The sequence below is a fragment of the Zalophus californianus genome, chromosome 8 (assembly GCF_009762305.2).
Source record: "Zalophus californianus isolate mZalCal1 chromosome 8, mZalCal1.pri.v2, whole genome shotgun sequence".
Taxonomy (NCBI): Eukaryota; Metazoa; Chordata; class Mammalia; order Carnivora; family Otariidae; genus Zalophus; species Zalophus californianus.
In genome coordinates, this window is record NC_045602.1 from 20,349,230 (window position 1) to 20,372,958 (window position 23,729).

Consider the following 23,729-nt stretch of genomic DNA (forward strand, 5'->3'; position numbering starts at 1 on the left):
CTTGGGTTCTTGGACCCTGAGACTGCTTTCTCAGGAGGCCCCACCAGCTTGTGTGCAAGGGGAGGGTGTGCAGGCACTCACGTGGCGCGAGAAGTAGTAGAAGCTTAGCATCATGATGAAGATCATCACGGTCATGGAGTACTTAGAAGGCACCAGGGGCAGCCTGTGGGGCAGAGAGGAGTTTGATTCCCTCCAACAGGGCTGGGCCTTTCCTGTCCCTGGGCCAGAAACTCCTCCCAGCTCTTGAAGCACCTTCACATCAAGTCGGGACTCCCACAGGTAAATCTTTCTTAAATCACTGGGCTCCTAATAGGCAGCCCAGCCCTGGCCCCTCCTGGAATCCACCTGAGGGTGCCCCAGATGTTTCATAAACACTGTAGGTGTGACCACGGAAGCCTCTGGAGAGAGACTAGCGTTGCAGTGATGGGACGATGGCACCATATATGATTCTTTTTTAGTAACTTCACATTTTTGTATGGAGCTCCAGTTTTCGTTACTATACAGTAGTCTGTTGTATGAATAGATCACAACTTGTGTCCCCATTTGCTGTTGATGTGGTTTGGGTTGTTTTCGTCTGCCTTGGCTGTTTTGTGTGTATGTGTAGCTGTGATGAACGTGGCTATGGACAACCCTGCACACACATCCTGGGATGCAGAGGTGTTAATGGACTTCTGTAAAGTGTGTAGGGCGCGGTGGAATTGCTGGCTCGTAGGTCTATTTGCAACTTTACTAAATAACTCCAAATTGTTTTCTAAAATGGTTATACCAATTTATACACCCATCAGGAGTGAGTTACCATTGTACTTGATATTACCAGACTTTATTCTTGCCAAACTGGTAGGTGTGTAGTGGTTTTTTGTTGTGGTTCTGATTTTCACATCCTTGATTACATGAATGCCTTTCATAGTGGCCATTTGGATTTCTTCTTTTGTGAAGGACCTATTCATTTCTTCTGCCCTAATTGTTAGGTAATCTATTTTTTTTTCCCCTTTAACTTACTTGAAGGTCTAATCAAGTCACTGAATCACAAAATTCTAAAACTTTAGAGCTAGAAGGGACCTTGGAGAACTTCTAGTCCAATATCCTCTTCAAGACATGAAACAGACTCAAAAACTGACCTGCCTGTGGCCCCAGAGACAGCCCTGCAGCAGGGGCAAAGCCTCATCTTCCAGATCCTTCTGGGTCGGGTACAGTACTCTTTCCTCATTTCTCCACGCTCTGTCCCGCCGGTTCCCACTCTCCTCACCTCAACCCAGCCCCCCTCCCACCCACTAAACCACACTACCACCGCTCCCCTAGTTCACTCTGAGCCCGGATGGGCCGCGACGGCCAGGTCCATACCGAAGTCATTCTACCTCTGCTCCAGCCCTCCTACGGAAACACATACTGACTTCCCTAATGAATATCCCACATCGTGTGCCTTTGAAGGGGTGACATCACGGCCTTCTCTTGTCTCCAGAAGAGAGGGAGACTCAGTGCGGACCAGAAAGGGGAAAGCCGCTGCCCTCACCTGCCAGTGCCGTTGAGCCCAGGGGTGGAAAATCCCTGCATCTTCTCTAAGGCGACCGCGGGAAAGCTGCAGGACAGAGGCGCATACTCAGGCCCCACCTGGGGACAAGAGGCTGACGCCCAACGGCCAAACACGGAGGTCGCCAGGATCGTCCACTCATCAAGAATGGAAAGGATCTACCCCAGGATCACAGCCAACTAGTGGCATCTCTGTCAGGAGCCATGAACCCTGATTCCCATACCATCCTTTGTTGAGCCCCAGGCCCATGACCTTGAAGTGGGGACTTGGGGGTGGGAGGAAGGAGACAATACAGATGCCCAAGCAGGCTTCATCTTACTCATGTTCCTGAAAACGTCTGCGGTCGTATTCATCAAAGATGGGGCGCCAGGCATAGATGTTGATGACGGCCACGGCCCCGGTGACGAGCAGCATGAGTGTGAGCTTCACCATGTGGCTGACCTGCACCAGCATGATGGTGGCAATGAGGGACAGCACGGCGACATAGTTGTAATACTTGGGGTTCTCTACACAGCCATCCTCCACCTCCAGCCCTGCAGTGCTGTTGTTCGGTCCGGTGTAGTACTGGAGACAGCTGAGCTGGAGGCCAGGACAGGGGAGGGGGGAGGACATGGGGTGCAAGGGAACAGCAGACGCTGGTCAGAGGCGGCTGGGTCGTGGCCACCACGTCCCACAGCTCCCTCGGAAACACTGACAGATGGGACAACTGACCAAGGAACAAGAATACAAACGTTAGTAATTCCCACTAAGAGCTGAACCGTATCTCATTTGATGTTTATGAAAATTCTCGAGCGTCTGTAGGATTGCCACCGTTATAGCAAAGCCAAAGAGGCTGGCCTGGCGCCAACCAGCGCACTCAGCAGGTGGTAGAGTCAGAGCGAGGAGTCCAGTTTTTAGGTTTCACATACAACACGCTCTTGCTCACGGCACAGTGTTGCTTAAGGAGGGGCCGTGGGGCCAGCCAGGGAGCCTCCGTCACGGCTTCGCCACCTGGCAGCCAGTCTCTGCTCAGACACTTCCGTTTCTGGAGCCTGCTCCCGCTGCTGGGCAGACGTAAGTCAATGGCGAGTGCATCCATAAACTGAAGCAAACCTAATTCCTGTAACTTCCACCCACTTGTGGAAGGTGCTCGTCTGGCTCTGGGGAAGTTCTCAGCATGTGAGAAGTTTTCATACCTCCCTGGTCTTTCACCCCTCCCCTGGCAACAGGACCTCGAGATGTCCTGCACAGAGTCCGTGACCCTGGTAAACAGCAGTCCCCAGACCCAGCACCAGGCTCCAGGTGTGCTCCAGCCAGGCTAGGGGCTCGGACTTCTCTTCCCTGCGCTTGGGCACCGTGCGACCAGGGGCACGTTCAGTTCTGCAGGTCCTGACTTCTCGTTCTAGTTGGGCTTTGAATCAACTGGCCCACGGGCTTTTTCACCTAGACTGCTGCCAGAATAAGTCTCCATGATGAGTTTTTTCCCTGTGCTTAAATTGTTACTTGAAAAAAGTAGGACTTTTAAGAGCATGTATACCGTACTCCCAAAATTGTTGGGAGCTGTGAGGACTGACGAGAATGTCAACTGCAGCTCCCAGCTACCAAGGCTCAGTAACTGACTGGTGGTTCTGAATCCACAGAGCTGGGCTTCTAAGTGCTGTCCCCCCCACCCCAAGAAAGCATCTGGCTGCCCCCTTGACACCTGCCGCTTACTTCTCCATGAATTGAGAGCAGAGAAGATGATTTGTCTGCCCCTAGCCATTTGGGCTCTAGGAAGGTCTGGCAATGTTCAAATGGATGAAGGCCAAACAAGAGAGCTCCTTTAGCAGAACAGGTTTCCCTCCCTGGTCCTGGATACATGACACTAGCCACACTGTAGGGAATACTTAAGATGTGCATTGTTTCCCTTGATCAGTAAGATAGGGAGTTTCTTCACAGGATTGGGATTTAGAACAGCTCGATCCTTGATTCTGTCACTTACTGACAGTGTGACCTAAAACAAGTGAATTAACCTGAGCCTCGCAGCTGTAAATAATGATACCAACGTCTTGGGACTGTTAGAAAGATTAAATGAGTCAACATCCAGCACGGGGCCTGGGCATGGTGTTGGGCTCTTGGACTCTGGGAGAGCAAGGAGCTGGGGCAAACAGGTCAGTCTCAGGTTTCTGGGGTAGAAGACTCTGTCCATTTGGCCAAGGTGATCTGTTTAGGAAACTAAGTGCCAATCTAAACCTGTGTCTAGGGGTGGAGGACTGGTTGACCAACTGCTCATACTGGCCAATATAGAAGCCTTTCTGCACTGAGTCGGCGGTGGGGGGGGGGGGTGTCCCTTGACCAGGCAGAGCAGGAGCTCACCATGTCCACGACATTTGCCATGACGAGAATGAAGATGGCTAACATGGCCCAGGTGTTCCTGGCCCAGCGGGTCCGGTCGATCCAAGTCGAGAAGGCAACAAGCTTCTTAGGAAAGGCCTAGAAGGAATGGAATTTCAGGGGCCATGAACTTTTGGGACAGTCTTTTCTCCTGTAAATAGGACTGCTAATGATTCTGGTTGCTCCCCTACCTCCCAGGAACCTAAAGTGTAGTCCTTTGCCTGTGAGTCCACCAAAAAGTGACTGGCGGAGCTGAGAAGGCAGCGCAGGAGGCTGGCGCTCTTTATCAGTCCCCCTGGAGGGGTCTGTGACACAGGGCCCCCACCAGCGCCCTCTCTGGAGCAGACACAGTGACCAGGCCAGGAGGCTGTGGGCAGCACCAGCCAGCGGCAGCCCGCCCCATAAGTCCAGCAGCAAGGCCATGTCAGGGAACGATTCTCAGGGCCAGCCACGTTTGCCTGGCTGCTCCTGTCTTTTCTGGGTCAGTATAGCCGAAATCCTCCAAGTCACCCGGCAAGCCACCTGCTGGTCTCATTACCCTGAAACACTGCATTTCTCCTCTCATTCTGATCAAAAACTCTGCATAGCACACCCCAGCTCTTACGGGAGAAACCCTCAGTCCCTTTGGCTTTCACGGTCCTTTCAGGGCCAACCCCCTTCCAGCTGGGCCTCCACTGCTTTTCTACAGTTTCCCAGGCATTTGGGCTCTGGCGTAGGCACTGTGCTTGCTCAGCTGACGTGAGTGCGTGAGTGACGAGGAATGAATGGATGGACAAACGCCTGAACCGTCCTAACACGACAGTCTGTTTGTACAGAGTCGATGGGACGCCTGACTCCGTCCATACCGCTCCCGCTTCCCAAGGGCTTCGCGGTCAAAAGGAAAAGCGGCTCTTACCCGGGGAAAGATGGCGGCCAGCGAGCAGATTGTCAGGATCAGAAGTAGAACCTCCCCGACCACAAAGGTCATGTAGTTTGTCATTAGCCTGTAATGGGGAGACGACAGGGAGGGGGGCGGAGGGATCAGTGAGATCGGGGGAGGGGCTAGAAGAGGAAAGAAGGAGGGAGAAGAGGAGGCCCTCTAGGCCTGCACCTGAAACATTCCCAGGACGCCACCGACTCATGCCTCCTGCTGCAGACGAGACAGAGGCCGAGTCGGGCGGCTGCCAGCTGAGTGCAGGGCACGGGAACGAGCACTGCCCCCCGCCCCAGTGGTAGCTGTTGCTGGGGCGCAGGGGGTTCTTGGGAGTGAGCACTGTGCCGTGAAGGGGGAGCGTGGGACAGGGCAGCTCGCCTGCTGCCAAGGGCTGGGAGGGCTGGAAGGGCTACCCCCCGACACAGACAACTGCACAGAGCTTCACAGCTGCACAGGGCCTCCCTCACCCACCTTTGCAACTCTGAGCAACTCGGAGTCTCCAAATCCTCCCCGTTCGCACAACCCCTACCATTTGGTTCTGGAGAGACCTCTGTTGCTAGGCCAGTGCCTGATTCTCGGTCACCTCTCCTCTCCCTCTGGGTCTTTACTGAAATTCCACCCTGTGCCCTGTTGGTGAGGCCTGCTCCGCCCCGTGCTCTACGCAAATGCAGAGCAGACAAAATTAAACTCGCCACCAGCATTCCCGGCTCCCTTCTTCACTTTTATCCACCCACTTGCCGCTGTCCGCAGGCATGTTTTGATTATTCAGTTGTTGATCTCTGTCTTCCCCTGCTAGAATGTAAGCTCCACGAGAACCAGGCTGTTTGTATGCTGTGTTCACTGTATATCCCTAGGCCTCAGTGCCAGGCGCGGAGTATCCAGTGAGTATCTGCAGTGAATGAATGCGTTTGATCCTTCCAACAATCCTGGAGTTATATGGGCAGACATTATCACCTTCAGGTTGTTGGTATCATCATCGTATTTGGTTTCTAGAACCTTAGGGACATGGCCATACAACAAATCGGCCAAGAAGTGTGTCTAGAACTTGTAACTAAGTCCAGGGCTCTTTACGGTCCCCCTAACTATAGCTGGAACAGTCTCCACCGCCTCCCGTCTGACAGGGAACCCCTGCGCGGGAGAGAGCGGCCGAGGGGCCACGGGGAGGGAGGGGCGTGGCAGCTGTCCTTTACTTGGCCCTCAACAGCTGGGGCAAGGTCTCCAGAACATCCCCTGCCCCAGGGGACCTGCTGCTGTGTGACAGAGCTGTTTGTACCCAGAGCCTAAAATCCATCAGCTAAGATGAAGCAAGAAAGGGAAGCCAGATCAGCCCTGATGACTGAGCTTGAGGAGTGTCCCCCATCTTCTGTCTCCTTGTCCCAGAACTGCTCAGGCCCATGCAGCCAGGGTCTCCATCCTCCTGGACCCCTCTCTGTCCTTCAGCTTTCTCAGTCCTGGTTTTGATGGTAATGCTATTCTAGAACCCCAAGGTAGATAGGAAGGAGAGGGTCCAGGGCATGGTCCTAGCAACACGTGGGCCTGAATTCAGCTGGGCTGTTCCACTGGAGGCAAGGAAGAGACCAAGCTTTTGCCCCAATGTCATGCTCCAGCTGAGGCACCTACATCGCTCACACCTCTAGCCTAGGAAGCTCATCACCTTTCACCCTCCCCTAGCCTATCAGCTCCTGCCATGCCCTCCCTCACCAGGGGTCGATGAGTATCTCGACCAGGGCGGTGCAGAGCAGGACAACGCAGGAGCAGCTGAAGGCAGCCCCGCTCTGCTTTTCCTTCTCCACTGAGTAGCGGGTTTCCATCTCGGGGTCCATGAACCTCATGGAAAGGAGGAAGGTATTTCTCTTCTTCACTCTGCAGTGGGAACAAGCCCCAGGGAACACAAATGTCACATCTGCCTTGGCCAATCAGGAAGGGGCCCCACTCAAGATGGCCAACTTCCTGAAACCCCGAGTCAGGGCCCACGAGTGTGTGCAGAGGAACCACTTACACCTGGGCAGACTCTCGCTCAAGCAGGGCCTCGTTGAGTAGCTGGTTGAGCTCATGCTCGTCCTCAGAGGCGTCCACCACTCGGTCAGCCAGGTCCTGAAGGCGCAGCCTCCGGCGTGGGTTGGGGAACGAGGGATTGTCAGCCTGCAAGCCAGCGCAGGAGGTAGGGGGTGGGGGTGGGGGGTGCAGGAGTGGGGGAAAGAGGGTGGTCAGGGGAGAGGAGCAAAAGGGATCACACTCAGGAGGACTAGGCCCTCGGCTCTAGAAACCACTTTATGGGAAGTCTTCCCAGCCTCCCCATGCAGCTCCTTCTGCTTGGGTCTGGACCCAAAGCCACAGTCCTTCCTGGTTTCCGGGCCCTGTGGCCCCTGCTAGGAGGAGGGGGTGCCACCCAGCCATGCACATTGGCATCCCCAGGGAGGTGAATGGCCCCAACCCTGGGGCTTAAGGGAGCTCTTACAGGAATACATATCCAGTTCATTTGGGGGAAGAAGGTCTGAGGGACGGGGAGTGCTGGAAGAGGAAGGGACACCCTCGTCACTAGTGGGGTGGTGGGGCTGAAGTACCCGCTACCATTTTTATTCCTACAGAGGAGAAGCATCGGCTCCAAAAATATGAATCCAGACTGATTACATGGCCATCACCCCAAATAATGGGACACTGGGCTCGTCAGAGCTGTGTGTACGGGTCCAAGATAGCCCGGCCTTAAGCTTGGGTGTACCGCTGGCTGACAATAGGACCCATGTGACTCATGTTCCCCAGCTCCAACTTTCTTCTCTGTAAAATGATGTGGAAGGTCTGTTCTAGCACCAAGAACCTCTGTCCCCAAAGCATCTGCTGGAGAGTGGGGCTAATTGTGAGGACAGAAAAACCACAGGCTTCTAAAACTATCTGCGCCCTCGTTGCCGAGTTACATCAGGTCTGTATTTCCACTTTCTATCCAGAAAATCACGCTGGGGAAAAGTTGCTGAATATCATGGTGATCCAGAGAAACCCAGCTAATCTTCAGCCCTGTCTCCCCTCTTGTTCTGCAGCACCTGATCTAGAGGCACCAGGGCAGTGAGAATGGGGGTGCTGCCAACAAGCTCACCTCGGCAAGGCAGAGATCCCTGTCCCAGAGCATCTGCCTTCATCAGTAAATGTACTTGGGCAGCTCTTTAATAAAGGACAGGTCCTGGATGCTCTCCCAAGATGGACCCTGTCCTCGGGGCGGGGGGGCGGGGCGGGTAGCACGTTCACTCCTCTGGAAATCCCCCATCTGTGCCTGGGACTTGTGGAGTCTGGACCTCACCAGAGAGGTGAGTCCACCCTGAAGTCTCACTTCCAAAACAGTCTTGTCAGATCCTACAGAATTTTCCACGGATGTCCTCACTGCCCTCAAAGTCACAGGATTCTGGGACAGGAGAGCTAGACAAGGCCTCAGAGCTGAGCACCTCTTCTGACCCTACCCACGGCAACCCCAGTAGCTACTGAGGAGACAGTGGGGCCAGGGCAGGAGGTGCCACCCAAGGTGACACTGCTGAGAAGGAGTGGCGCGTGGGCCAGTGGCCAGGTCTCCTACCCCTGCACAGGACACTTCCGACAGCAGCCTTCACCTCCCTGCCGCTGTGCCCTGGCCCTCACCCAGGCTTCACCTTCCTGCCGCCATGCCCTGGCCCTCACCCGTACGCACCTGACCACCCTGCTCCTCAGGCTCCCCCGACGTGGAGCCGCTGGTGTGGGTGCTCCCGTTGGGCTCCTTGGTCTCGATGAGGGCGGGGGAGCTGGGCTTGGAGGAAGCTGGCGCTCCGTTTCGCAGGGCCTGCAGCGGGAAGAAGTGGCCATCAGAGACACCAGACACAGTCTGCCCACCTGCCCCAGCAGAGCTGGTTGGTCTACTGTCGGTCTGAAATGTTGCTGCAAAAGTTTAGAAGCCTGTAGGCTAAGAAATGTCACTCCCTGACTCCTCCTCTAGAATGTTAATTTTAAAACGCCGTACACTCCTGGTATCTATTTCTACTACTAGAATTTTTCTAAGCAGAGAAAGACCCTCTTGTTCCAACCCGTTTCTAAAATAGTAACACAGTGATCCACAGAGGTCCTTTTTGTTTGTAGAACCTGTCAAATGCCTTCCAAAAGTCTGACTAAATCCCACAAGCCCGTTTCCCCAGTGATGAGTCCTTTTCCTTGACTGAATAAGTCAAACACTGTAACACGGTGAGACAATCCACTCATTTCACAAGTATTTGCTGAGTCTCTAAATTTCTGGGGATACGTGAAACATCCTGTGTGAGCTCACATTCTAGTGAGGAAAGGCGGACAGCAGGAAGACAAGTCAGTCAAATTAGTACAGTACGTAAGAAGAGGGTAAGTGCTCTGGAGAGAGGTAAAGCGGGCAAGGGGCACAGGGATCGCTGGGGAGCGAGACAGTAACGAGGTCAGGGGAGGTGTCACCAAGAGGATGACATTTCAGTGATGACCTGAAGGAGTGAATCCTGCAGCTCTCGGGGGATGCCCCCCCACCCCGGGAAGAGAGAGAAGCTGGTGCAAAGGCCCTGCAGCAGGCGTGCGCTCAGAGCACTAGCCGGGAGACCCGTGCCACCCCCAGGGCAGTGAGTGAGAGCAGAGCGAGGGCCTGGCTGTACCCGGCCTTCTCTCCGAGGCAGAGCCCAAGGCAGTGACGGGACGCCCCCTGGCGCTTCAGTGGGAGCACCGCCTGCTGTGGAGAAGGGATGGCGGGCCCGGTCAGCGGCAGGATCACTGGCTGGAGACCCGTGATCCGGCCGCGTGGCGGCTGCAAGGGCATGGGGCGGGGGAGTCCGAGCCCTCCCTCGCAGGAGGGCCCACGGAACTGGCTTGTGGCCGGTAAAGAGAGGGGTCAAGCCTGTGTTCGGTGTTTGGTCTGAGCTGCCGAAAGAACAAAGCCGCCACCGAGGAGATGGGAAGACAGAGGGCTGAGCAGGCCCCGGGCCAGGGACCAGGGACCGGGGACCGAGCTGCCTGTGTTCACGCAGGGGTGAGTGCAGGCAAGCCGGCTGGGCCTGAGGCGGAGACCCGGAGTCATCAGAGGAGGCATCTGAGAGCAGCCTGGCTGAGCCTCACAACAGAGCAGGGTGGGCAGGGAGAGGTCTGGAAGCTTTTCGGCACTCAGGAAGGACTCATTGTGAGGACTGTCCTCACTCTCCTCCCTGTCTGTCGCTTTATCTCACAGAACCACGGGGACAGATTTCCGCAAGTGGAACTGCGTTCGCTCCCGTGACTTCCCAAGGAGCACCCCTCACCACCTTCCTTCCTCCCACTGTCCCCCCCCATGTTCCCTCCCCCCCTGTTCCCTCCCCCCCATAGAGTCTGCGCGTTCCTGCCTCCAACCCGGTGGTGGCCGAGCAGGTGAACGTCGCCTTATCTGCCCACGTCTGAGGTGGAGACTTCCGGAACAGTCGCTCGGCTGGCCACACGAGCCACAGAGGCTGTGACGCATGGTTCCCCGGCCCACGCACCCCGGCCGCGAACACGGGGGCATGAGCTACCGCAGCTAAATGTTCAAGTTCCCCGAGATGTTGAATGATGACTCAAGCACAACAGCTTCATAAAGCCCACTCTGCCTCAGTGGCCTCATCTGCACCCTCGGAGGGGTGTCCGGTGCAGCGAACAAAGCCTGACCCAAAGTACATACCATGCAAGGGTTGTTGAAACAAGCAAAATAAAATACAAGATTAGAACAAAGGAGAACGAGTGTGGTCCCACAGACCTATCTGACTATTTGTGACTTCAAGGTGGTCCCTGGTAAAACCCAACTTGTAGGTAATATTTGAAAGGAATAGCATTTCTCGATTAAAAATTTTATATGCCAGGGCGCCTGGGTGGCTCCGTTGGTTGGGCAACTGCCTTCGGCTCAGGTCATGATCCTGGAGTCCCGGGATCGAGTCCCGCATCAGGCTCCCTGCTCAGCAGGGAGTCTGCTTCTCCCTCTGACCGTCCCCCCTCTCATGTGCTCTCTCTCTCTCTCATTCTAATAAAAATCTTTAAAAAAATTTTTTATATGCCAGAAATTACAAATTTCCTAACACTTTATAAAAGTAGCTCATTTCTAGATTATTGTCAGTTACGGTCTCGTAGAACAGCTTAGAAGACACGTTTTTAATTTGGTCTGGGGACTATATTAAAGTTCTGCATGTAGCACTCTTAAAAATATGAAGAACTCGTCAAGTCTTATTTCATGAGGCTCTAGTTTCTACCCCGACAGTTCCTAATATTCTGAAAGATAGCTTCTTACTTTTCTGAGTTCTCTAGAGCATTTAATTGCAGCTCAGACTTTACATGCAGCACAAAATACCCTGAACTGTCCTTTAACACTGGTGTCGAGGGGGATTTTAAGTTACTCGGGAGTGAGGTGGTGTCCTATCCGCCTGTGCATCCCTCCCGGTGCTGAGTTCGTGTGAGCTGCACACGGGAGGGACCCACACACACCTGGGATGCACCGTGGCTGGCAGGCCGGGGGCACAGGCCCTGCTCTGCCACCTACTAGATCTGCAACGCGCGTGCAAAGTTCTGGCTCTCAGTTTCCTCCTCTGCAAAGTGGGTATGACAACAGCCCCCTTCTCGCAGGGTTGTCTTGAGGAGCAAGTGAAATAATGGACACACAGAAGCACTCCCTGAATAGTGGTTGCGATTAGAGCTAATGGACGAACCTTCTGTCTCTGTTTGATTCGGGGGTCATCACATACGCTTGCGGGAGGGGAGAAGGTGTGTAGTTCTCTTTTAAAACTTCCCCAGAGGTCACGTCTTCAGCCACAGCCCCTGAAGCTTCCCCAGACCAGCTCACGCTCTGCTTTTGCCCTCACGAGGCAAAGCCCCAGCCGTGGGATGGCCTCAGCCCACACGCCATCGCCGAGAGCGCCAAACCCCTTAGTCATTACACTCTCACGACCGGTGCGACTGGTGCGCTCGTAAGTACAAAGTCACAAGGAGTGAAGCAATTCCCCGGTTTAGCCGAGGAGGACGGAGGGCTCCATTGTGGCAGCGGCCCCTGGTGGCTCCGAGCCAGACGGCCCGTCAGGAGGCCGGCGGTGGGCGGGAGAAGCTGGGGCAGCGGCTCAGGGCTCCGGGTCTGATGAGAGGCAGGGAAGCGGCACAGAGACGAGCCCAGGGCAGGCGGGCTTCACTGCTTCCGGCCTGTTCTTTCTTCATCTCGCAGCCAGCAAACCTTCCCGGCCTCGGTTCCCCTCCTAGTGACCAAGCCACCCCCCACTGCCTGCCCCCAGCCTCCTCGGCCTCCGCGCGGCTCTGGGAAGCCTCTCCCTGGGCGCCCCCCACCCCCCGCCTCCACCCATCTCTCCCAGGGCTCCGACCGCTTCCCCCCCTACCACGCGGGGGATCCCTGCCCCCGCCAGCGGCCGTCCCCGGGGGGGGGGGCTCCCTTCTGGCCGCTGGAGCCTGCTCCCCGCCCCCCACGCCCCACCCGGGTGCCCCCCACAGCCCTGGCTGCTCTTCCACCGGCCCAGCTTCTTGAACCCGCCTTCCCGTGCCCTGTCCAGGCTGGGCAGCAGTCGGGGGGACTCACCGGGCTGCCGAGGCCGTGCTGCGTGGCTGTTTTCTTCACCTCTGGCTTGGACGCGATGATGAGGTAGGTCTCGATGCCCTTCTCGTCCAGGTACTCACAGCGGCTGCCCCCGTCGCCCGGCTCCACGTCGAACTCGCCCTTCAGGCAGTCCAGGGTGCTCTGGGAGATGTGCACACGCCTGCACGGCAGCGAGAACCCCGGGCGCGGGGCCCGTCAGGCCGCCAGACCCCGGGGAGGCCACCCACGCCTCTGAGCCTTGGCGCTACATCCATGAGGCAGGAAGGCGCCGTCCCCAGGCCGCCCAGAGCACGGAGGGAGGCGAGGAATCCGGAAGGCCGCCCTGAACCCTGTCGTGACGTCCTACCGCAGCGAACCTTGCAGGTTCCTAGTTGCAACACCTGTCGTCAGGGGGTAATAAGCCTGTTTCTGGGGAGTCACCACGGAGGGAGAAGATCGTGACTGCCTGCGAGGGCCGCGCCCTGAGCCAGGAGGGGAATGTGCGGCCACGTCCTCAGCCCGTCCGCCCTGACTAGCTGAGTGTGACAGAGCTCCAGCCGGGCGTGCAGGTGCCTCGGAGCCTGCTCCTCCAGCTCGGCGCCCTTGGGGGGACCCAGCCTACCCAAGTAGCCCCCCGCACAGTACCAGTATGCCGGCATCTGTGGCCCCACAGGCGGGCGGAGGGGCGAGAGGGCACCTGCCGCAGAGGCCACAGCCGGGCTCCGGCCAGGAGGTAGGCGCCCCAAGGAGGAACGCTGCTCCGGGGGGTCTCTCGTCTGAGCCACAGCCCCGAGGGGCGGACGGCCCCCTCTCTCGGCCCCTGCACCTCCCCGCTGGGAAGGAATGCTGGCTTACCCGGGGATGCCACCGGCCTCCATCTTGTTGGCCACAGTGACGTCGGTAGACCACACGTCGTACTGCCAGCGCTTCTGGCCCAGGACGCCCCCCAGCACGGTGCCCGTGTGCACCCCCACACGCATGTCCACCCCCGTCTTCGTCTTCTCCCGCACGTACCTGCCAGGCACACACGGAGAGGAGGGCTTGGGCATGGCCGCAGCAAGGTGGCCGGCCCTCCATGCCCCATGGACGAGCTCTGCACGGGCTTTCTTCCCCTCAAGGCCGAGGGGACTCCCGGGCAGCCCACAGCTCTCTGCCTGCACTTGAGCTGAGTAACCTGTGGCTAGGGGTCCAGCAGGCCGACAGAGGGAAGGCTGCTACTTCCCCGTGTCCACCTGCGCCGGGCACCGCGCCAGGGCTCACGTGCAGCCGGGAAAGCCGCCCGGTGGTGAGGGAAGTGGAGGCGAGTGATCCTGAGCTACCCCCTCCCCCGACCCAGTGCGGCATCTGTTTCTAGGCCAATGTCAGAGGAGCTCTAACCCGAAGACGGTAACAATGCAAAATGGTCCTCTGGTGGCAAGGTGACCCCTCCTGGCCCCCATCCCAGCTGGGGGAGAAGCCTCAGCAAGGAGCCCCTTTCCCTCCTGGGGCCTGATCCAGCCAGGGCCTGCCCGGTAGGGCCTCCAAGGCGCGGCAGGGAGTGTGAGGACGAGAGTGCAATGTCCTCACAGCTCACAGCGGTGGAGGCTGGGAGCCCAGAGCAGAGGCCAGGGTTCCAGTCCCACACGGCCGCACACGGACTTGCTGACCGGAGATGGGCCTGGAGGCTCACAGTGAGAAAACACTGAGAGAGGGATGGGGGACCTGGGGGGAAATCCAAACGAATGTGAGGGGCTGTGACAGACTTCACCACGACGGCCACTTCTCCAGAAAACCACAGCGGATGGAGGCTGGGCCCCTCAGAGGCCGTGGAAGGCTGGCGGCCCCTCAGCCGTAAGGAAGACGAGCCATGTCCCCCACTTCCCCAAACCGGGGACTGGGCTGCCTGCCGACCAACGCAACACCCACGGGACGTGGGGGCCTGGGGTGCGCTGGGCCCCCACGACCGAGCACGGAAGGCCTGCCTCTCCCGTGGTCCACCGCCCCTCCCCGCAGGGCCCCCCACTAACGAGATGGCCTCCACCATAGCAAGCCCCATGAGGATGGAGCAGACGGCGTGGTCCTCCCGGTAGTCGGGCAGGCCGCAGATGCAGTAGTAACAGTCGCCCAGGATCTTAATCCGCAGCTGGTGGTATTTCTGAAAGCACAGGGTGTGGGGGGTGGCTCTGAGTCCCTCTGGGACCCGGTGGGAGGAAACCGGGTGAGCCGGGTCGGGGGGGGCCAGGCCCACGCCCCGAGGGTGGCCCCCGAGCCCAAAAGCCCAGCGAGGCCCGGGCACTCACGGCGGCCAGCTTGTCGAAGCGGGCAAAGAGCTCGTTGAGCAGCTTCACGAGCTCCTGGGCACTGCAGGCAGAAGACAGCTGGGTGAAGCCCACGATGTCCGCAAAGAGGATGCTGCGAGAGGAGGGGGGACAGCGGCCGTGAGGCTCCAGACAGCATGCCGGGCTCCCCCACCGGCTCCCGCTCCCCACCATGGGCAGCCAGGACCCCGGCGCAGTGGGCCCTTGCTCAGGCCCCAAAGCAGCAAGAGCCTGGCACTTCCCGGGTGAATTCAGGGCTCTGATGTTTAGCTTATCCTTGTGGGCTCCTCCTCCACGGGGCCTCCTTCCCCCACGCTGCCCGCTCCTGGCCCCAGGATGAACCCACCCCTCCTGGAAGGAGCATGGCTGTGAGCCCCGGTGCTGGCCCCGAATGGCTGGGTGACCTCCCGGATGTCACCTCCCCACCCTGGGTGATGTCTGTATGATGCTGGGGCCGGACCACACAGCCGAGATGTCTCAGCCCCAACACGGGCCGGCAACACTGTTCCCGCAGGGGCTGAGGCTCACACGGCGGGGAAGGCCCGGCTTCTAGTCCTGCGGGAAGACTCTGGAACCCCACAGGGCACGGCCAACCCCACACAGTCCAGCCCCGTCCTCTCTCGGAGCCCGGGCCCGGCGCACCTGACGTTCTCGTGCCGATACATGTACATGGTGTTGAACTGCTGCTGGTCCTTCTGGCTCTCGTCCTTCTTCATGTCCTTCAGCATTTCGTCAGCCACGTGCTTGGGCAGGATGGAAAGCATAAGGTTCTCCTGGGAGGAGGAAGACAGGGTTAGTGGGGAGGCAGGGTCCGGCCTGTACCCTTCCAGGGGCAGGTTCAGATACCTGCGGCGGCAGACGTCAGCCAGAGCCCTTCCGGCGCAGCCCCCAGGTGGGGAAGCGGCCAGAGGCCCAGGGCAGCAGCCTCCTGTGACGGAGCATCTTCAGGGCCCTGACGGGAGTCAGACACCCATGAAGAAACCCATGCTTGGTTCTGAACCTCCAGAGCACCCTCACGGCCACAGGGAAGGCGACAGTGCCTACGTGGGCCTGTTCTAGCCCCTGCACCGGGAGCCCCCCAGGGCAGGACCTTGTGTCATCCACCCCACCCTGCACAGACTAGTCATTCAAGAATCCTGATTCAACGTCACCGGAGTCCTACGACGTGCCAGGCAGCACGCTGGGTACCAATGCCAGCAAAGGAGTGAGTCTCTGCCCTCAGAGGGCTGAGGGTCTCGTGGGGGGACAGGTGAGCATGCCTCCCGACGTGCAGTTTGGTAAGTGCCAAGACAAGCAAGGGAGAGCAGGGCAGTAAGAAAGAAGGGTGCCAGAATCAGCCAGGTGTGTTGGGGGCAAGCAGGAGGACTTCCTGAAAGTGAGGCTTGAAGACTGAGATGCTGAGAACATCTTGTCTGAGGGAGCCGCAAACACAAGGCACAGAGACCTGAAGACCCCAGGCTCAGGGACCTGCAGCTCCAGAGGTAGGTTTGGATGGAGTGGGGGGGGGGGGGCGGCACACCGCCACGTGCGGGCCACTGCTGCCTGTCTGCTGCCACCCCCCATGCTCTCTTGTTTCCGTGTCCTCTGTGGCTGTCTTCTCCCTCCGAGAGCAGAGCCGAGTTGTGACACAGAACATACAGCCTGCAAAGCTGAAAAGGGCTCTTTTGGCCCTTTCCAGAAAACGTCTGCCAACCCCCATTTTGCACCACGGAGGGCCTCGTGTGCCAGGCAAGGAATGGGGCACTCCTTCCGGAAAGCTGCAGGGCACAGGGGTGTGGCAGGGCAGGGCGACCAGTTAGCAGTCATCCCCGCAGAGTGGGGCTTGGGGACCGCTTGCACCAAGCAGGCAGGACAGGTCCATGGCTTGGGCCTCTGGGTGTAAGGTGCCAGTCTGTGAAGTCAGGAACAGAGAGGCAGAGAGACGTGAGGGGACAGACGGGCTGGTTTGGGACGTGCTGCAGGCAGACGCTGAGCCGGCTTGGGGGGCTGGGAGATGGGGCAGGAGACAGCCCCTGGGAGGGGGTGAAGCCAGACAGAGAAGCCTAGGCAGGGCGCCGCATCAGCAAGAGTGCACGGCCCTGCGCCCCGAGATGGGAAGCAGGTGGTGATGGGTCTGAAGGACGGTGGAGGGCTCAAGCTGAGGTTTGCGGGGGTATGGGAAGTGTAGCTAAGGGGAGGCTGAGGCCTCTGGGGAGAGGCAGCAAAGCTGAGGTCGGCCTGGGAGAAGTGGGGGTGGGAGGCGGGTAACAGGCGGGGACAGAGAGGCGTGGCTGGGTCTGCCCCCCCGTGCTGGAGTGGGTTCTGAGGGGCCAGGCCACATGCTGCAGAGCTCGGCTGACAGACAAGGAGTACGGCGGGAGGGGCAGGGGGGTCCAGCAGTACTGTGTCTAGCCCACCAGCTACAGGAGCAACCTGGGTGCAGGGGTGGCCAGGAAACCAAGAGCAGCTGCCTGTGTCCTCTGTGTCTAAGGCCAGTCCAGAGAAACAGAGGCTATGGGTCCTGGGCCTTGGCAGGGACGCCAGCCTGGTGGGAACAGGAGCGGGGGAACTCTCCTCCCACCAAGGGTCTGGCAGGGTCGGGGGGCCCCCCTTGCTCTTGTTCTAGGCTGTGTTCAGTGGACCCTGAGGCCAGAGAACCCAGTTCTGTGTTTGAAACACACCTTCTCTGGGGCAGGAGAACCAAGGTGTGGAGGTTCTGCTCCTCTCCTCTGGGTGAGGCAGCCAAGAGGCCCCCCAAGGGCCCGGGCCCATGCCCCCCGGAAGCCAGAGGGCTGGGGCCTCCCTCACCAGCTCCGGAAGAAGACCGCTCTGCGGTAGGGGCAGCCCCTTCCCTTCTGCTCCCACGATGGTCTGCAGACCGGAGCGCCCCCCGCTCACCCCTGTGCCACAGGAGGTCCCTCTCACCTAACCCGCCTTGCAGTCAGGCACAGGGTAATGGCCCGGCGAGTGGCCCTCGGCCCAGCGTGCCTGGCACGGGCCCGGGCCTGAAGCACCACAGCGGTTACTACCATTCTCCCATTGCCACAGCTACTCTGCTCCCACTGCTAACAACCCCGCGAGGGGCACCATCGCAGAGGAATGAGGGGCCCAGCCCATGCGGGCGCTCCGGGACCCAGTGCTCGTGCCCGTGCCCCCTGCCCACGTGTGGTGACGGGCCTTCGGAGACCGAACTAAGCCCACGCACCGTGGAGCAAGCGCTCAGCTTGGGAAGGACAGGAGCCACTAGGAGGGTTTTCCAGACAAGCCGGAGGCCTGGGGCCCTGCCAGCTCTCAGGGCAGCCTAGGCTGAGAGCCGCTGGAGTCCGGAGGGGACAAGGCGGCGAGTGCCGGGGCAGGAATCCGGGCTGGCAGGGGCGGGAGGGTGTGGCGTCAAGAACTTGGGCTCCGGGCCCCACGGCCTAGCTCAGACCCCTGCCCCACCGGTGACTGGCTGTGTGATCCCGGGCAACAGTCAGCCGTCGGGAAAGCAAGAGGACGAAGTGACTCCTCACCGTAGGGCCTGCATACAGCAAGTGCTCAATATGCTGCAGCTGTTCTGTCACCTGAGGAGAAGTGTTACTGAGGGTGTGGGGACAGCAGGCGCCTCAGGAAGGGGAGGCCCCAAATCCTCTGGGCTTCAAAGGCCGGCCACAGGTTTACTGTAGGTTAAGAGCCCCAGTGGGGTATCCAGGGTGAGCAGCAAGCCCTTGGGGTCACGCGACCAGGCCGAGGAACGCTGTCTGGTCCGGGCACAATGATGAAGGGGAGACAAAGACGGGTCCCGCCTTCCATGTGTGTCTCAGCCTTGCTCTCTGTCCCTCCATCTCCTCCCCGACCCCGCCACGCGTGCACGCAGGTGCTCACCAAGGGCAGGAAGAGGTGGATGTGTGAGGCCTGGGGCCGGGCCCGCCGGCCTGGGGAAGAGGGCGCTCAGGTGTGCGCGCGGGCAGGGGTCGAGGGACACCAACGATTAGGAAAGTCGCAATGACCTGTGCTGGGCTCCCAGCCAACCGGCCTATGCAGCGCCAGCAGCCAGCGCCCACGGGGCCAGACCCCAGCTCACAGCCCTGCCCCCCCAGAAGAGCCTCTCTGGGCTCCCTGGGAACCAGTCCAGTCCTGCGAGCTGCTCCGTGCCCCTGACCACAGTCCTAATTTCCCTGAAACACAGCCAGGCCTCTACAGGGGTACAGGGCCGCCCAGAGCAGCCGAGGGATGTGGCTTGGTCTCCCCAGCATAGAGGCAGAGCCCACTCTTCCTAAAATAGCAACTACTGTATGTTTCGGGAGTCATAAGAATGTTCCGAGCCTCTGACCCCTTAATGGCTCTCCCGGGGATTTTTCCAACAAAAATAATCCACGAGAAGCAAAAAGACATACGTGCGAGAAGAACTTCAGTGCAACATCACTCACGTTTGTGGAAAACACTGGGAAGCCCAAATGCCCAGCAAGTGGCTCACTCGACTGGGACACATCCTTTGGACGAACCTCATAGAAACGATCATAATGACAAGTGCCGTGGATGAGAACGTGACCAAAGAGAAAAAGAGCCAACACCGTATCCTGAGAAGGGGACGGCAGACCCACGCGTGCCCCTGAATCACGGCGGAAGAGTATGTGCGAGAGAGAACAGGGTAATCTGACCTGGCGAATGGAATCCCGAGAAAACGGGTTATGTTTTTCAAAACAGCTATATGGTTACGCTGCTGCTTTTTTAAACGTACTTTTCGAACTGGAAATAAACACAAAACTTCCCTTGCTATGACCCCGGCCCTGGTAATGACCAGATTTCTTAGAAAGGGAAGGGCCCTGCCAGTCCGCCAGGCTCGCTCCGGACTCCCACGTCTGCCTGGATGAAAGCCAAGGAAGGAGACTGATGGCCAGGTCTGAAGCCAGGTGGGGACCCCCACCCCACAGCACAAGAGGGAGGTGGCAGGGGTCTTCTCCAGGAGCCGAGTGACAGAACCATCACCCTGGCCTGGTTTCTTTCTCTAGTTCTCAAGTATCACCACTCACCAGGCAAACGGACACTACTGGCCAGTAGCAACACTGTCCCTCTTCTTTGCTAAAACTTCCTCACCTGCCCTGTATTTTCATGCATGTGAAATACGGCCTCCATTTTGCAGGCGACCAAACCAAAGCATGGATGGGCTAAGTGGTTTAGTTTATCCCAGGTTCCTCAGAGTTAGCGACAGATCCAGAACTAGAACCCAGGGCTCTTGGACTGAAAGTACAGGTGGGACTTTCTTGTTCACCAAAGGATGTGCTTCTGACACAACAATTCTCTCATCCACACTGGACGCTCTTCTGCTGCAAATGTGAAGGAAGATGAAGTGCCCAAATCTTCCCAAGAAGGACCTGACGAGGCTGCTCTAGAAACCTCTGTGAGGACTCTCCCAGTGGGTGAACCCACCAGAACATCCTTTCTGTGCTGCCCGCAGTGCTTGTGGAGTTGAGCTGGGACATCCAGCTACTCCTGACGTGGGTCCTCCTTGCAGAAGCGGAACCAGCTGAGACCTCTGTGGCTGCCTCAGCATGGTGGCCCAGCAGCAGACCAGACCACCTTTCAGCCTCAGGGAGGGCAGGCCAGGGCTGGTGGCAGATGCTGGCATTCCTTCTGACGGGTCAGCAGAGGACAGGAGAGAGGTGTTACTGCGGGAAACTCCTGGCTCTCTCTGACAGACCCTGGGCAGGCCACAGTGACCTCCCTCAGCCGCCATACCCCCTCCTCACAGGCTGAGGGGAGGAGAAAGGGGCCAATGCTGTGAGGCCCGGTCTCAGTGACTGGCAGGGGACCCTCAGTAACCAACAGGGCCAAAGGCGAGGGCTCGGAGATACTGAGTCACCCCAAAGCTGTGACAGAGGCCAGCTATGCTGGCCCCAGAAGGGCACCCCCCCGCCATGGCACATGCACAGCGTGAGGCCACCAACAGCCTGCAAGGGGCCTAGTACGGTTAATAGGGGAAACGTGCATCGTTTGACACCACTACCCAGAGGAGCAGAAATCTATGGCGAGTCCCTAGACGTCTGAGCCCATCCCTCAGGACCTCGGGCCCCACAGCCCAGTCTGGCCCTCAGAGTGGCAGCCTCAGCCTCGCCCGAGGCCGGTTCCTCATGAGACCCAGATACCCTCAGGTAACTTGTGACCACATTAAAGTTTGGAAGCGCCCCTTTAGGAGCATTCAGAGAGACAGATTTCCTCAAGGCAACAGTTCACTAGGCCCTCACTGGGGAGTGACCACTAGGTGCAGGAGCCTGAGGCCAGGCATCCGAGGTGGGCTGAGAGGCTGGGAACCACCCAGAGAAGCGTGGCCTCCACAGCAACACGGGGGCAACCTTCAGGCCTGAGGGTATGTGGAAAAGGGATGGCACTTGCTCTGGAGGTTCCCACGAGAGGAAGCTAGCGAGGGAAGGCTTTGGGGAACAGACTGGCTTCTAGAGCAGGAAAAATGTTCTAAGAGTCAAGCAGTTCAAACAAAGAATGTGCTGCGCTGAGAGCTAGTGAGCTCCGGTCCCGGATGCTGGGTGAGGAGGTGACAGGAGGGTGTCCGCCACAGGATTGGAGCCTGGCCCGGGGGACAGGGACCTGCCAGACTCGCCAAGCCAAGGCCTGGGGCCCTGCCACATGGGTCCATACAGAGAGATGGAGAAGGTGGGGAAGCTGCCTCACGTGGTCTCTCCCCAGCCCTGCAGTGCTTTGATGGCTATCCTAAAAATACACACCTAGTCAAGGCCTTGACCCTCTCTGGGAAAAGAAACAAATGAGGCAAAAGAAAGAACAAGCCCTGAAAGTTTCTAGTAGGCTTTCTGGGTAGAGCAAAAAAGCAACCCAGATCCCAGGGAGAAGCACTGGAGGCCCGCCCTGGGCGCTGTGCAGAGGTGGGGGGGGTGGGGACCGGCTGGGGTGCAGCGTGCGTCCCTGGCACTGTGCAGAGGTGGGGGGGTGGGGACTGGCTGGGGTGCAGCGTGCATCCCGGGCACTGTGCAGAGGTGGGGCGGGGTCGGGGATCGGCTGGGGTGCAGCGTGCATCTGGGCGCTGTGCAGAGGTGGGGGGGTGGGGACTGGCTGGGGTGCAGCGTGCATCCCGGGCACTGTGCAGAGGTGGGGCGGGGTTGGGGATCGGCTGGGGTGCAGTGTGCATCTGGGCACTGTGCAGAGGTGGGGGGGTGGGGACTGGCTGGGGTGCAGCGTGCATCCCGGGCACTGTGCAGAGGTGGGGCGGGGTTGGGGACCGGCTGGGGTGCAGTGTGCATCCGGGCCCGGGCAGGGATTTGTAAACAAGTATTTGCCACACTGCTCAGGTGGGCCGTGAGTCCCTGACCAGGGCAGGCTGTCCGCATGGCCTCCACCAGGCTCTGGGAAGGAACCAATCAAGCCCCCTTCTCCTCAGCACTGACTCAGGCCAGGCCTTGCCTTTGTACGGCTCAGGACTGAGACAGAAGCAGGAGGCCCATGCTACTCCCAGGGGCCCTGACGAGGCATTCAGGAGTTAGTTACAGGCGGTGGCCAGCAGGGATTTGGATACATGAGCTTGGCTGATGAGAAGCTAAGTTTCTACAACATCTTTGTAAAGAGGTGGAAGGAAGGGGGAGACTTAAAATGGAGAGAGAAATCAGCAGTGCCCTGGTAGCTGGGTGGGTGTGTGGTGTCTGCACGAAGCAAGCATGTAGTCTGTTTGCATGCCGTGTCCTTGTGCATGCCCGTGTGTCCTCTGCATGTACCGTGTGTACGTACACACACACACACACACACACACACGCACATACACACGTCACTACAACCCATCACAGGCTGTGAGCAGATGCACAGCTGTCCACAAACACATCTGCTCTGGGCCTGATTTCTCCAGATTCTTGGAGCTTCCAGGCCACTTGAAAGCCAAAAAAAGGTCCGAGGACCACAACAGGTGCCTGGCCAGCTGAGCAGAGGAGGCAGCAGGAAAGAAACGAGGAGCAGGAGGGGCTGGCCCGCCGGCCCTGGGAGGTCAGAGCCCACACAGCTCACCTCTCCCTGATGAAGAGGGCCAAGGGCCACGACACGTGAAATCGGGAAACTCCCGTGCTGCCGTGTGCCTGGGGCGGGCAGCCACCGTCCAGACGAGCGACCCGCATAGGCTGCCCCATCCAAAGACATAGTTATCACCTCACTCAAAGAACAGTCACTGGTCATCTCTGCAAGTCCCCAGGCTAAATGCTGGGAAGGTCAAAGGTAAACAGTACTCCCAAGAGGTCTGATGGCCGGGGCACTCAGGTCACCTGGGAAGTGACTGGTCTCATGGGGCAGGAGTGCTTTGCTGTCTTCAGCCAAGGGCTGTGGGCATTCCCGGGTTGCTCAAAGACCAGCATCTCTTTAAACAAGCCCCTCCAATGTGAAAACAGACTCCGAGCCGGCATCCCCAGAGTCTCTCAAGTTGTCAGCTCCAAGAAGGAAGCAGGGCCACACTTAATCTCGGCATGGGGGCCACCACCAGGCCATATCATCTGGGACAGTGCAGAAATCACACAGACCCAGGGGCAGCCCAGAACTCTGACCCTGCTCTAGGGGGAGAGGGGACACTTACCTGGACTCCTGGACGGTCTCCAGAGACAGGGCCCACCGTGCAGGCCAAGGGGACTACTGTCTCAGGAGACCACACTTTGGGCCCAAAGACGGCCATGTGTGTGGTGTCTGCAGCCCTCCCCCAGTGTGGTTGGCACAGAGCAGGTGCTCCTTAGAGGTTTGGTGAGATAATGAGCTGTCAACTAGGAGCTGTGGCCCAAGGGGCCAGCCATCGCCCTCTAGAACAGCACTGTTAGAACTTTCTGCAATCAAACAAATGCTCTGTGGTCTATGCTGTCTGAGATGGTCCCACGAGCCACTTGTAGCTACTGGGCACAGGAGACGTGGCTAGTACAGCAGACGCACTAATGCTTAATTTTTAAATTTTAATTAATTTAAAAGTACATGGCCCCATGTGACTAGTGGCTACCGTATCAGAGCAGTTCTAGAACACTGTAGCAAGTAAGTGCAGCTTACGGGCCAACCCAGGGTAACGGGGAGCCGCTGCCCAGAGAAGGACGCCGAGGCCACATCTGTGGTCAGTGGGAAAGACCTGCCGTGTCTGCGGTGGGAGCCCAACCACGGGCTTCT

At 58.5% G+C, this 23,729-nt stretch overlaps 1 protein-coding gene and 1 long non-coding RNA gene across 8 annotated transcripts in view; one reads left to right on the forward strand and one right to left on the reverse strand.

The window, feature by feature from the left end:
* ADCY3 (adenylate cyclase 3) overlaps window positions 1-23,729 on the reverse strand; it is a 78,738-nt gene that overhangs the window by 5,781 nt on the left and 49,228 nt on the right. For 4 of the 5 annotated variants that reach the window (XM_027621313.1, XM_027621311.2, XM_027621312.2 and 1 more), the window contains 13 exons: window positions 15,267-15,397; window positions 14,607-14,718; window positions 14,334-14,461; window positions 13,183-13,341; window positions 12,331-12,508; window positions 8,464-8,592; window positions 6,793-6,935; window positions 6,495-6,656; window positions 4,776-4,863; window positions 3,863-3,979; window positions 1,848-2,107; window positions 1,511-1,576; window positions 82-163 (listed from right to left, as the gene is read on the reverse strand). In XM_027621313.1, coding sequence (XP_027477114.1) covers window positions 82-163; window positions 1,511-1,576; window positions 1,848-2,107; window positions 3,863-3,979; window positions 4,776-4,863; window positions 6,495-6,656; window positions 6,793-6,935; window positions 8,464-8,592; window positions 12,331-12,508; window positions 13,183-13,341; window positions 14,334-14,461; window positions 14,607-14,718; window positions 15,267-15,397 — 1,755 coding nt within the window. The remainder of the gene's footprint in view (window positions 1-81; window positions 164-1,510; window positions 1,577-1,847; window positions 2,108-3,862; window positions 3,980-4,775; window positions 4,864-6,494; window positions 6,657-6,792; window positions 6,936-8,463; window positions 8,593-12,330; window positions 12,509-13,182; window positions 13,342-14,333; window positions 14,462-14,606; window positions 14,719-15,266; window positions 15,398-23,729) is intronic. The other variant, XM_035728783.1, reaches the window with a different exon arrangement.
* LOC113937278 lies at window positions 4,875-11,423 on the forward strand. Of its 3 annotated transcripts, XR_003524574.2 has the most exons (4): window positions 4,875-5,674; window positions 7,382-7,710; window positions 7,826-8,089; window positions 9,982-11,423. It is a non-coding gene; the product is annotated as an uncharacterized LOC113937278 (long non-coding RNA). The 3 variants fall into 3 exon arrangements; XR_003524576.2 differs by lacking the exon at window positions 9,982-11,423 and having other exon boundaries at window positions 7,826-8,447; XR_003524575.2 differs by lacking the exon at window positions 4,875-5,674 and having other exon boundaries at window positions 7,009-7,710.